Below are 13,138 nucleotides of genomic sequence, written 5' to 3' on the forward strand. Positions count from 1 at the left end.
GGAAACCTTCATGAGCAGGGGGTACCCTTGGAACATGAAGATGAAATTACACCCTATGCATCAGAGTTGCTCCTCCTGTGCTGCAAGACACAATTCTTACACAGCAAAACAGTGATTCTAATCACATCTGCAAAGGAGGAACTGCAGAGTAGCCTTCAGACAGAGAAACAACTTATTTCCAGCAGAAGAGTGTCAGAGCCTTTACTCACATGTTTCATGTAGTAAATAAGGCAGTGGCCTTTCTGTTCTAGACATGGAGCTACTGGGAAGGGAAACAGACTGGGCTGTGGGAACATACCAATCTCAAGGGCATGGTTCATTTGTCCTGCCACCTTTTTCAATTAACCCATTTACTCTGAACAGCTAAAGAGAAACAGAGATCATATGCAAACAATTAATTTTAAAAACAATTCTGGAGGAAATATCTTTGTGGCAAAGTATGCTGTTCTTTGTCTTTAAGTCATACACACATACACACAGATAGCCTGGGAGAGTCTGCAAAAAAATCAGTTGCCCTTCAGGAGTAATAGAGGTGATCAACATTTAAGCTGAATAAATGTCTAGTGTTTAATAGATATGACTCTAAATGGAAAGAGACCTTAGACAAAGCATGTAGTCTCTGGATCTCTATAATAATTTGGAATCTAAGCAAAACACTGATGTTTGGGCCCAATATTAAGAGAGGACTGTAAGGGAAACGTGCATGTTCAGTTGTGTAATTAGGGCTGGGTTAATTATACAGTCTGATAAAAGAGAAAAATATTTTACTTATCCTCTTTTTTTAGTCAGCTTTGGGCAAGAATTAGAATCTCAAGGAACATATTTCTAGTAACGAAGCAAGCAGAAAAGCTGGATTTTAAGATCTTCAGGACATAGCTGCTAATACCAATTATGACCTGTTTGGCTGATGAAAGGATGGAATTGGGCATCGTTTTCTTTCCTACCGTAAAGAGTGATATACTGCACTTATTTTGCTTAGAACTTATTATGCCTGCAATATCATGATGGCAACCCGTTATTCTCAGAGCAGAGGCTAGTGCCAAAGGAGTGGGGGTAGCACAGGGTTCCGCACACAGTAGCAACACAGCCTTTGCTGCAGCGTGGTGAAAAGCTGAGTGTAACAAAAAACCCCCAAAACCAGCTGCGTACAAGCTTGTCACCAGAGCCCCCTGCTGGACATACGGGAGAACTGCAGTAAGAGAAAAAATGCCCAAGAAAGCAACCCTTCGTGCGTGTTACTTGTATGCACACTGATTTTCTTCAAATATTCCAGTGGGTTGTATGACGGTGATTCAGAGTGCTTTGTGCAGTATTCACAGCCTTCCTACGGGTGGCATTCGAGGCTGCGGATGGAAACGTGTGCAAACATGTATTGCAGACCAGGGGGGTCCTTACCATTGAGGAGCCAGGTGATCTGAGGCACAGGTACGCCTGCTACACAGCACTGCAGCACGAAGTCTTGCCCTTCACTCACAGTGCATCCTTTCAAGACACTGGAAAAGCATGGAGCAATCTCTTGGACTTTAGGCCCTTCAAAACCAAAATGAAAACAGTTCATTTAACCCAAATTGACAAAATTATCTTTAGCAATTACTGACTTTTTCTAGGTATGCTTAGGAGACATGGCTGAGCTAACCATAGTGAAATGTTTTACTGGGGAATAGAAATAATTTTGAGCGATGGACTGGTATGAAGAAAGGAATGGTTCCCCTATAAACTACATGGCATGCATTGCCAGCCCTCAAGCTGTATCTTAGGTGGTGGCTTTTTATGCCAGAATCCACTATTTGCAGCCAGGCACTAGAAGTGCACACAACATGTTACCAGAGAGCTCAGCACAAATAGGAAGGGTAATCATTCTCTCTTCTTGTCTGTCTTCTAGTCCCTGTCCCAGATTCCCCTGGCTGGCAGTGAAACAGAGTGACTTAAGGATGCAGTTTACAGGTCTCTCATGAGACAGAAAGAGAGGATCTTGGGTATCCTGGTTTAACCTCAGGCACAGCAAATAGAGTAATGTTGCATAAACATGATCATACCTCCAGAAAAAAGCCTAAAACCAGGTGAAAAGATTAGAATTGAGGACAGGATTTGCTAAGAAGCCAACAAATCTTTCAACCAGACTAGCAAGACAGTGCCTTCAAGCTCAAAATAATTTGTCGTTGGGAGAGGTACTTGAATTTATCAGAACACAATTCTCATTCCTTTCCCTTTTCTTCTTATTCGCTTTACTGCACAGGATTGGTTTGTGCTTGCAAAACATTTCAGATACGCTGTGTTCTATAGAAATGCTAAAAACCTCAGTGGAGAACAGGTCTCCTGTGTATAAAACATTCAATGATATGGCTTTAGCTATACAAACAACAAAAACAAAAGGTCACAATGGAATCTGATGCAAAATGTGGCTTGCCAGCCATCCCACAGCACCTTATTCACAGAGCTAGGAATCAGAATTAGCCTGCATTGACAAGTTGTAATATAAATTTTGTAGCCACCGCCCTCTGAAAGCTTAGAAAACCCCAGCCACAGTTTTCAAAGTGCAGCTCAGTGGGCTCACAAGAGCTTACTTACTTCTGACAGTTAACAACCAGCTGGTGGAAGTCTGACCTTTCGGGTTGAAAGCTGCACAGCTATAAGATCCACTGTGCCCCAAGCAGGCTTTCTTTAACCACAGGCAATGAATCCCATCTTCTTCAAATATTCGGACATCTTCTCCAGCTTTAATTGGTTCACCCTCTTTGAACCACTCCACATCTGGTTTTGGTTTCCCTGAAACTGGACAACGAGGTATTTGAATTTTCATGAACAGGTATTTCCCTTAGTGTAATTCCATTATTTGCTTTAGTATAAAATAGGTATTATTTACACACACATAATTATATAAACCTTAATGAGCAATTAATACACAAAACTATCTTCAAAAAGACAGTTTGATATTTCTGATCTTCCAAAACCTCTTGGCCAGTCTATCTTTTAAAATAACTTGAAAACCCCCAAGCACTTCTATCTGAACATTGTTTCTCTAAAAAATACAGACAAAATGGATGTGATGAGATATTAGAGGAGGAAGGAAGAAATGTCTCCCCAGTCCTTCCTACCCTGCTAGACTGGTTTCCCAGAGCACCTAGCAGACCTTTGCAATCCACGGTACCTACCGCTAAGGTTGTTTATTCTGGGACTGTTCAGCTGGGAGAAGAGAAGGCTTGAGGGTGATCTCATCAATGTATATAAATATCTGAAGGGAGGGTGTAAAGAAGATGGAGCCAGGCTCTTTCCAGTGCTGTCCAGTGATAGGACCAGAGGCAATGAGCACAAACTGAAACACAGGAGGTTCTCTCTAAACGTACATACTTCTTCACTGTGAGGGTTACTAATTACTGGCACAGATTGCCCAGAGAGGTTGTGGAGCCTCCCTCCCTGGAGATATTCAAAAGCCACCTTGACATAGCTCTGAACAACCTGCTGTAGGTGATGCTGCATGAGCAGGAGTGCTGAACCAGATGACCTCCAAAGGTCCCTTACAACCTCAAGCATTCTGTCATTCTGGGTATTTTTTTTCCAGACTAGGGTCCAGATGTAGGCAAAGCAAGCAGCTTCCTAGGACAGTAAACTTTCAGGGAGCAGAAGCAAAACAACTGTGGCTTCACTGCCTGCTTTGCCAGTGTCAGAGCTCTAGAGAACCAGATTTGGCTCCTAGTAATGCTGAAGGAGGTCTGGACTTCATAGGGCAGTTGCTGTGATGAGCAAAGCGGAGAGGTTAGGAAAGAATGCCACAAAAAGTCTCCCATCCCATCCTTCACTTATTACAGCAAACAAGGCTTCCACCTTGCTGATGTTCCTTCCCAGCTCTACCCATTTCACTACAGCAAGAGTGCTCATGCCTGGAAGAAGTTACAGACGGTAAAAGAAGGCAGGAATATCCATAACAAAGAGATATGATATACTGCAGGAAAGGCTTCTGAATGGAGAAAATAGAAGGATAGGGGAGTGACTTATTAAGAAGAGGAACCCTAAGCTAGGAGCAGGATTTCACCTGATATAAATGACTATAAATAGGAAAACAAGGAATTCCTTGGGTTTTGGGGGGAGGGAAGGCAGTCCCTAAATCCAGCTACAAATCCATAAAAAAAATTTGGAAGGGGGCAGGTTACCATTACACCCACAAATGGGGCAGAAAACTGAATGCCTGTTGCATACATCAGAAAGCAGGAAATGTCCTTTTTCTGTTAATTTTCTCCACTAGAATCTAGAAGTTATTATTCAGAAAAGATTCTATTTCCTGTTCAGCAGAGAAGGAGCATATTGGAATCCACAGACAATTAGTGCAGAACAGTGGAGGTGGGAGAACCTCCAAAATCTGGGGATCAAAACCAAACAAGCCCTGAAGTGTCAAAGAACCTGGATGCTTCGTAGCAACTGTACAGACCCAGAAGCATTGCTGATCTGACAGCCTGGCAATCAGAAGCCTCCTTCAGGGTGTAATAACATTTCCATTGTCCATTGCAACCAGGAGGCAGAGAGAGCCTGTGAAAGCAACCTTGGTCACCCTTTGCAGAGAGCATTCTAGGGAAAGTTTCTCAGATCACTTATTAAAGTGCACTAGGGACATTCCACTGTACATTCCCTACAGATGCCTTGCCTTTGCAGACAAGAGTTTGTGCCTTGGGTGCAAAGCCAAACGAAAATGTATTTCAATAAGAACTGAATGATCTCCTTGGTTTCTGTACAGTAGGGACTATACTTCCCTACCAAACCGGATCATGAATTAGTTAAACTTTGCAAAGTGATTGAGAAGCTCTGATGAAAAGTAATCCATGTTCTTAGTACTCATATACCTAAAAAGTAAACTATTCAAAAGATGTCAGGATCTTTGGAGTATTTTCTCCCCACCTTACTGTGTGGGCTTGTGAGATAAATTGTATTCTTTACTCACAATGCAAGAACTATCAAGAAATGAAATAAATAACCATGGTTTTGTTGTGATTTTTTTTTTCCTCCAGAGACATAAAAACCAATTTCTCTTTCACTCATGGGAACACTTGGAAGTGTGAATGTTATTTAAAAAAATAGCAGAAAAACGCTTCAAAATTATTGTCTACTGAAATTCTAATTTAAAAAAATCTACTCCCTGGATTCTGCAAAATGCAGCTCCCATTACTCTTCTGAGAGATTAAAATCCAGTCAAATTCTGCAGAACAAACTCTAAACCTCCCTTTTAATTATGACTTTATCATTTCAGCTGTTAAGAAGCATTCAGATCAGCATTGGGTTGACCAAATATGAGGAGTAAAAGTAGATGACACAAGGGAAATGCAGTGACTGATTGTAGTGTCGTATCTAATAATTTTTTTTGGCTCAAGGGCAAAATATAACTAATTACAGTTCTAGAAAGTATACCATCCATTTTCTCTCTTGTGCCCTCATATAAGAAGCCCTAACACTACTGCCTAGAACGAGTGCCATTGACTACATCTGGGGAAACACCAGATGGGAGAAGAGATGGACGCTATGGCATGGGATGATCTGAAAATTTCAATGTGAAGAGTATTGTGGAAACAGCATGAGATTCTGCATCTATTTCCAAAATGCTTTAAGAGAAGGACATCTTGCAATGAAGGAGGAATTGCTTCCCCGCTTCCATACACAGAAGGGGAACTTGAATAACCCCATGGCTCTGATAACTTTCATCCCTTTACCTTTGCTCTTGAATTTTATCTCCTGGCCTTCTGATGCTTCCAGGCTCTGTGGACAGCTCTCAAACTGAGGGGGAATTCCCAGAGGCTCCCTCTTCTCCTCTGTTACAGCCTTCCGGGCTCCGGATCGATTTTCTGCTTCTCTGCTCCTTGGACTGACCTGCCCTGTCAGAGACAGGGTTTGTTGAGTTGACATCAGGGGCTGCACAGCCCTTTTCCTGTCTTCACCCTGTCTGACGAATGTAGCCTGGGGCTCTGCCTTTGGTTCTGGTTGCAGTTTGACAGCTTGTAGTATGATGCTGCTTGAAGTTTTCTGCAAGACCTGAAATCCCTTTTTTCCTTCTTTAGGTTCTTGAGGAGATAGTGCATTGGCTTCTTGGAGCTGTCCCAGCTTACTGTCTTTGGCTTCTCTGGAGATATAGAAGGTCTCTTTCTTTGCTGACACCCTGTCTTTGGTTTCAACCATGAGTTCAGTGCTGCTGGATTTCAGCTCCTTAGCAATGCCATTGCTAGTTGCCTGTTTGAACTCTGAATTTTCAATGGCTTTAACAGCAAGTGTTGTTGGTTTTGGTGGCATGCTGAAGGAAAAGGATAAGTTTACAGATATATGACACTGTATAAATACTAATTATTATTATCAGCAATGATACAAATGTACAAGCCCTTAGCCAGAAGGTGAACTAATTAGCCTTTAGTTTCCTTCACGCTGATTAAGAACATGGATGAAAAAGGTGAAGGAGAAAGATTCATAAAAATGTCACCAGTGCTCAGACACTGTCTCAACTGAGGATTTTCTGGATATAAATCCACTGCTCAGATTTTAACATGTTTTGTGAGTCAGACACTAACCTTGCATATGCTACTTTAGACAGAGAGCAATTACGCGAGACCCTGGGATGACCATGATGTAACACTACTTCACGTTTTAATAAATTGAGGCCACGTATAATTGTAGCTCAAAACATCACATAAAATAGCTCCCTAAAGGAAAATGAAAATGTAAATTGTGCAGTGAATTTACTGTTTCTAATTATGGTGTCCTGTAATTCAGGTGATTTCGGAAGAGTACGGCTCAGGAAACTGGACTTCAGTCTAGGGGAGGGAGATGGGGGGGGTTGTCAAAAAAACCCAGAAAGTCAGTTGAATGGATGTAACAATATCATCTACGGTTTTATTAGGAAGAGTTTCTCAGAATTATGATGGATCTGCTGCTCAGCAGCACAAGAGGGCACAAGAGTAGCTGACTAATTGGAGACTTGAATCCGTTTCCTTCACTGAACCTGACTGCCCTGACCACTAAGCTATTACCTGTAGAGCACTGTGTCTGTCTCTCACACTTCCAAAGTATTACTCCAAGGCAGAATTGGAACATATTTGGAATATGGGAAGTAATTTCTAGCCCAGCTCTATTTTGCTATATTTAGTGCCACTGACTTATTCTCTCAGGGAGATTCAGGATATTTAGTGTAGCACTTTCTTCAGCCAGAGTTAAATGTACTAGGGAAATAATACCTATGAGATTTGCAGTTACAACTGCAAGTTTTTTACATTTTACATTACATCTCCCTCTCTTTTTTTTTTGTTTGTTTTATTTTGAATAAAAAAATGGAGGACGCAAAACTACTATGGTCATTTAACTTCAAAAATCTTGATAAAGTCCCAAAATATGATTTTTTGTTTGTTTCTTACTACTTTAACCATACTTCTGTGTGTATTTTCAGACAACAGCAAAGACCATGGCTATACCACATTTTGCTTATGACAGCAAAGAACAACCAGCTCAGTACTGACAAGATGCATGCATTTTTTTTGACTCCAAAAAGGAAATTTGACCAATTTGGTACAGAGTGTAATTTCTCCTCACATAGTTTTTGTTCAGATTATATAACTATTTGGCTACATGGGAACAGTGAGCATAAATCCATCTAAATTTTGCTTTTCTGAAGCAGACTAGAACTCTGCATTTCATAGTGTTGCCACCAGTTCCACCAAGTTATTTTGTAGGAGTCTACCAGGACAGCTGAATTTGGCAGTAAGAGAGAATTTCATTCCAGCATTTTCTAACTTCTAAATACAGACCGACCCTCGAAAATTTATCACTTTGTGAGGAAGGCTCATGCTGTAAATGCCAAAATTAGTGCAAGTACTCCAGTAAAAACATACCATGGTGGCTGAGTGCATGTGTCAGTCTTATCTGGACCTGAAATCCAAAAAGAAAAAAAACAGGTAACTTATACATACAATTCTGTACAGTATTCCATAAATTTGAAATATTTTAAGCAAATAATATACTTAAGAACCTTCACTCTTCATATTTTCAATCCACAGAAGTCAAGCTTGTCTATCACCACACCTGAAATTTGATATGGGCAACAGCAAGCTGCTCAGCTGAAACACAAAGAGGTCTTGGTGCTTTGAGAACTAAAGGTTCTGTGAACCTCAAAGACTCCTTGTTGGGGAAGAGAAGTAAGGAAGAGATTGCAACTGGGAGGCAGCTCATCAAATCTTATGGGAACTCCACACAGCTTGTAGAAGTGGAGAAAAACAAACCATCAGTACTACACCTGAGCATGCCCACAGTGAAAAACCAAATTAACAGTAGTCAAAACTCCCCAAACCTGAGCCCACCTGTAAACTTTTACCAACTCACTTGCTGTTTAGCAAGTGTTACCATGTTTAACGTGAATAACACAAAAGCTAATACCACATTTCTTCACTTTGCAAGACCACCAGGAAATCTGGGAACACTGCTGAGCTATATTGATTTGCCAAGGTACCTCACCAGCTGCATTGAAATAACTAAGCACATACCTGCCCATAGTCAGTCTCTTTTGTTCAGTCAGTCTCATATGTGTGTAATCCTCCATGCATTCTCCCAGACCTTGACAGTATTTGTTTCTCTTGGGGGCAGCATGAGATAATAAATAGTTGGAAGAACAGAAATACCACTCCAGATTGTGTACCAACCACATCTATCCACTTTTCCCTAGTTAACACTAAAGGATGCAGCTTGTTTTCTCCTGGTCAGATCAAAGTTACGTCTACGCTGTGGTCATCTGTGAGACTAGAAACTACAGTAGAAAGACATGTAATAATGAATTTGCAAGATAATGGATTTTGCAATTCATCAACAAATACTCCATAAAAATGCTTTCAGAGTCTGCCTCAGGGAAAAGACAAAAACATGTGATGGATGATATCCTGATTTCCACTGTGTTTTGCAAGTAAAAATCCACATCTACATGCTTGGACTTACCACACCATTCAGAGTGACCAAAAGAATCTATTTACACACACACACAAAAGTTGCAGTGAGAGAGGGAAATAACCCATTGACCTCACTTCAATAAACCTGTCAATAAACAGTAACAGAAATTCTCCACATAAAAATTAAAGCTGAAAAGAGACTGGATAAATGCAGAAGAGGAAGCTGAATAACGGCTAGTTACAGACAGGACAGTACCATGCAACCCTGTCTATCAAAAGAACATTTTTCCCCTCCCTCTCCACTATCCACTATGGGAACCTGGGGGAAAAAATGTAGCTTTTGGTACAAAATTATCTATATATGAAATTGCATGGATTTAAAAGAAAATGTAGTAATTCTGAGCCACTTGATTGTCTGCTAGCATCTTGCAGCAACTCTTATGAGCTGATTTAATTGATAATGAAAGAATTAGGTATTATATATTGTGGTTAGGTAAGTGGAATCATCCGATTAGTCAAGTACATTGCAAGAGAGTGCCCTTTTTACTGACCTGTACTAATCCAAGAAAGAATGCCCGCATTATTCAGAGATGTAGTCAGCATCTGAAGCAAACATATACCACAACTGACTTTGTGACCCCAGTTCTGCAACATCTCTCAGGGCAGATGTACCCGTTACACAACAGAAAGCTCAACGCTTCAGGGAAGCAACAAAGGATCAAGTTTCATGTTTAAAAAAAGGCTTATTGAAAAAATGGCCCTTTCTATGAAACATCAGCTGAACAGGCAACCTGTAGAAGCTTCTACAATGGCTTCATCAGATTGGAACCTACAGATAAAATGTACAGCTTTAAGTTGTAAAGGCTAGTTGTGATTCTGAGGATCCAAAATGTAAATCCTCTTGTTATTTATATTCTTGATCACTTACAGAGTGACAGCATTGATGTGAACCTAAAAATCTTGCCTCAAAAAATTCACTGCTGGGTGCGCATGTAGCCCACGGATCTTATGACTGCAGCTCAAGCCAGCAGCTGTTGACTTAATTATTTAATTGGGTCTAGTGACGGCTTACCCACTGACTGACAAAATTCCTCTTTAGTGTGGTTGCTGAAGGCTGTTATGATTTTGAGGCTGATGCAAAGGGCACCCTAAGAAGCATCGAAGTCCAAAATGAACTGTATATGATAATGCATATATGGAATAGAACAACCTAAACTATTTATACAAAGACACTTATTTCCTTTAACAGCAGTGAAATAGGCAGGGTTGGGAACTGAGAAGCCTGAATTTTAACCTCATTAAGCTGTTTTTTCTCTCTTACAGTTTAGAGTAAGGGCCCCATTACTTACTTTCCTGGTTCTACAAATACAGATATAATTATGTTTCCCCAAAGGGAGCTGGTATGAATGTTCATCTGGTGTTGGTACTGAACAAATAAAAAATTAATTACTGATTATAATGACAAGTGCAAGGTTTCCATTCATTGAAATTAAAATCTATGTTCAAAACATATGGAGGCCAAAATCTCAGTAAAAGGGAAAAAAAGTTGGTTTTAAAGAAAGTTTTAAAGCACTTGGATAGCCTTTTCCCATTGAACCAAAACAATGTTTTCAGCTGTAGCACACTCCAAGCTGTCACAGTATCATTTAATAAAAAAAGAGGAAGCTAACAGGAAAAGTGAATGCTTATACTAAGAATGCAACAAAAGGCATTTTAAAGGAATGTCTGTGGCTCATTTGTGCTCTCTCCTGTAAGATAGTTGCTGTACCTTGAACGGTGAGCTCTGCAGACACAGATGCCTTCCCAGCGCTGTTTACCACTGTGCATGTGTAAATTCCCGAATCAGCAAGCTGAGCATTTTGGATTTCCAAGAATTGGATGCCTGTTTTCTCAAACATGTTGAAACGCTCATTTTCTTGCAATTGAGTATCACCCTGCAAATATCACAAGACACCATGAGACCGCTTGCTATTGGTAAGAGAAGGGGAGCAAGAAATTTTCTGGTAAAACATCAGGTCGAAATGCCTTTCTCCTCTTCTAGCTAAATTCCTTCTATGAACAATACTCAGACAGCATAAACAAAAAACTGCATCCAAAAGTTCTGTAATTCATATCTGCAGAAGGCTGTTTTCCCCTGAATTTTGCCACCCACTCATCTCAGTTTGTTTTTGGCTTTTCATTATTTACTATATCCATATTTCTAGAAAAAAATCTTTTCACTGTATGTGGGCTCAAACCAGTTTTCTGTTCATGTTTGTTCCAGGAAGTCAAACATCACGCTTTTAAACAAACAATCCAAGTTGGGGAGTAGTTCTCTATCCCTCAATAGCTCCTTTATGCTGTATCACTTCAGAAACTGGAAAAAAATTCTGCAACAGAGAACCTCATCTCTGGCCAGGTGGAGGTGGCAGAAGGCACTAGACATACATTATGAGAGGCATTGCTGCAATGCTGGAGTTAAATCAAAAGGTACAGCTTTGAGGCCGGAAGAAATGTGTGTAGTTCTATGCTTTCTGTTACATAGACTAGATATTCAGAAGAACATTTTTTGCCCTTAAATTCAGTGAAATAGTTGACTAATAACTCATTTGTGAGCAAATCACTGCTTCTGCTTCAGCTCCAGCCATTAAAGATGAGTCCCTTGCTATCAGGCATAACAGCTTTTCCTATCCTAAGTTTAGGAAGGGCAAGCCTACGAATGTATGATTTGTAGGGCTTTGGTCAGTAATCTTTTGGGAAACATTATAGTGTTTTCAGACACTGTCAGTCCTGAAGTCTCTATCAACTTACTTCTATCTGGGTGCTGTAATTCCTATTTGAATAAAAAAAAGCTATTTCATGTCAGGGGTTTGGTGGTGATACAGTAGAAGCTTCTGTTCTTCACAACTTAACAAGTAAGAAAAGGGGAAAAAACAATAAGCTAAGACATTTACACAAAAGCAGATTCATTAGTTCCAAAAACTGCAATTTTATTTGTTTAGAAATCTTACATGCTGTGTGGAAGGTGACTGTATGCTGGTTCTGCATCAGCTGTATGTGGTCCAGCAGCCATGAAAGTTCATTTCCATGATGCTGAGGCAGAGTTGAAATACCTATCATTCCATCCTGACATGATCAACAGCATTGCAGACCTGAGCTTGTTTGCAGCTAGCCAACATGCATGATTACCTGTTAATCCATGCTTTATGAATAGGGATGCAAAACCACACTTCACAACAAAAATCTGCCAATAAAAATCTGACAAGGAGCAACAACACATTTGCACTTTACAGAGCATGTGCGTCATTAAAAGACAGCTTCATAGTGCTCAAAATAGGTAGTAAAATATTATTATGAATGCCTCACGAAAACCAGTTTAACCAAAAGTAATGGTTTGAGGATAAGTTCAAGAGAGTGGACTGACTATCTGCAGGCCAGCAATGGTATTATGACTACTGAATCTCAGAACAACACATATGGCTCTCCTAGTATGTAAAAAGTGGTTAAAGATCTTGTGTATGCTCAAAGGAAGAGCTAGGACTTAAGTCTTCAATGCTTTTTTAACAGTCTAATGGATTTTAAATATTTCTCATTTATAAAGCTCTTTTTTTTTTTTTTTTGTAGATGGCAGATGCTCACATTTCCTAATTTTAATGTAGATCTGAAGTTGGTAGCTCAGGTCTCCTTTATTTTATGTCAGACACTTTTCTGCTACTACTGTTTTAGCAGAGGTCAGACTGAAACAGTTGAACTGTTGTTCATCTTCCTTGAATTATTTTTTTTAATTTGCTAAAAACAATCACGCATGCCAAAACCCAATCATATCTGTTATTTCCTAAACAGTTAATTTTCTTTTCAATTAAATTTCATTTCTTTGCAAACTTCATCTTCATTCTAATGTGCAGGTAAAACCCAATGTGAATGATACAGAAAAGGCAGTTTATGACTGAGACACTGACATGGAACTTGGGAAATACAGTTGTAATTTTCACAGCTGTCAGAGTCTCCTCTGTAACCACAGTCAAAGCATTAAATCCTTGAAGACCTTCTCTATTAAACAGAGGTGATGATATTCATGTTTTCTATCCCTTGTCTGTTTCTCTTGTCTGGTTAGTAAGGTCTTTGGGCACGTATGTCCCATACTCACTATTTTTATAATGGAACCTGGATCTTGTTTGGTGCTTTCAAAGTACTTTTTTGTACAAACATTTTCAATGAGATAGATAAGGGAGAAGTTATACTGAGAAGGAATGCTATTCTGT

The 13,138-nt window shown here is 39.9% G+C and overlaps 1 protein-coding gene across 1 annotated transcript in view; it reads right to left on the reverse strand.

Moving 5' to 3' along the window:
* Positions 1–13,138, reverse strand: part of MYLK (myosin light chain kinase) — a 217,294-nt gene that overhangs the window by 108,209 nt on the left and 95,947 nt on the right. The window contains exons 6-10 of the mRNA XM_014279463.3: positions 10,666–10,831; positions 7,854–7,890; positions 5,694–6,268; positions 2,569–2,772; positions 1,396–1,530 (exon numbers count right to left, since the gene is read on the reverse strand). Of these exons, the coding sequence (XP_014134938.3) occupies positions 1,396–1,530; positions 2,569–2,772; positions 5,694–6,268; positions 7,854–7,890; positions 10,666–10,831 (1,117 nt within the window). The remainder of the gene's footprint in view (positions 1–1,395; positions 1,531–2,568; positions 2,773–5,693; positions 6,269–7,853; positions 7,891–10,665; positions 10,832–13,138) is intronic.

The sequence above is a fragment of the Falco cherrug genome, chromosome 8 (assembly GCF_023634085.1).
Source record: "Falco cherrug isolate bFalChe1 chromosome 8, bFalChe1.pri, whole genome shotgun sequence".
In the NCBI taxonomy this organism is placed as follows: domain Eukaryota; kingdom Metazoa; phylum Chordata; class Aves; order Falconiformes; family Falconidae; genus Falco; species Falco cherrug.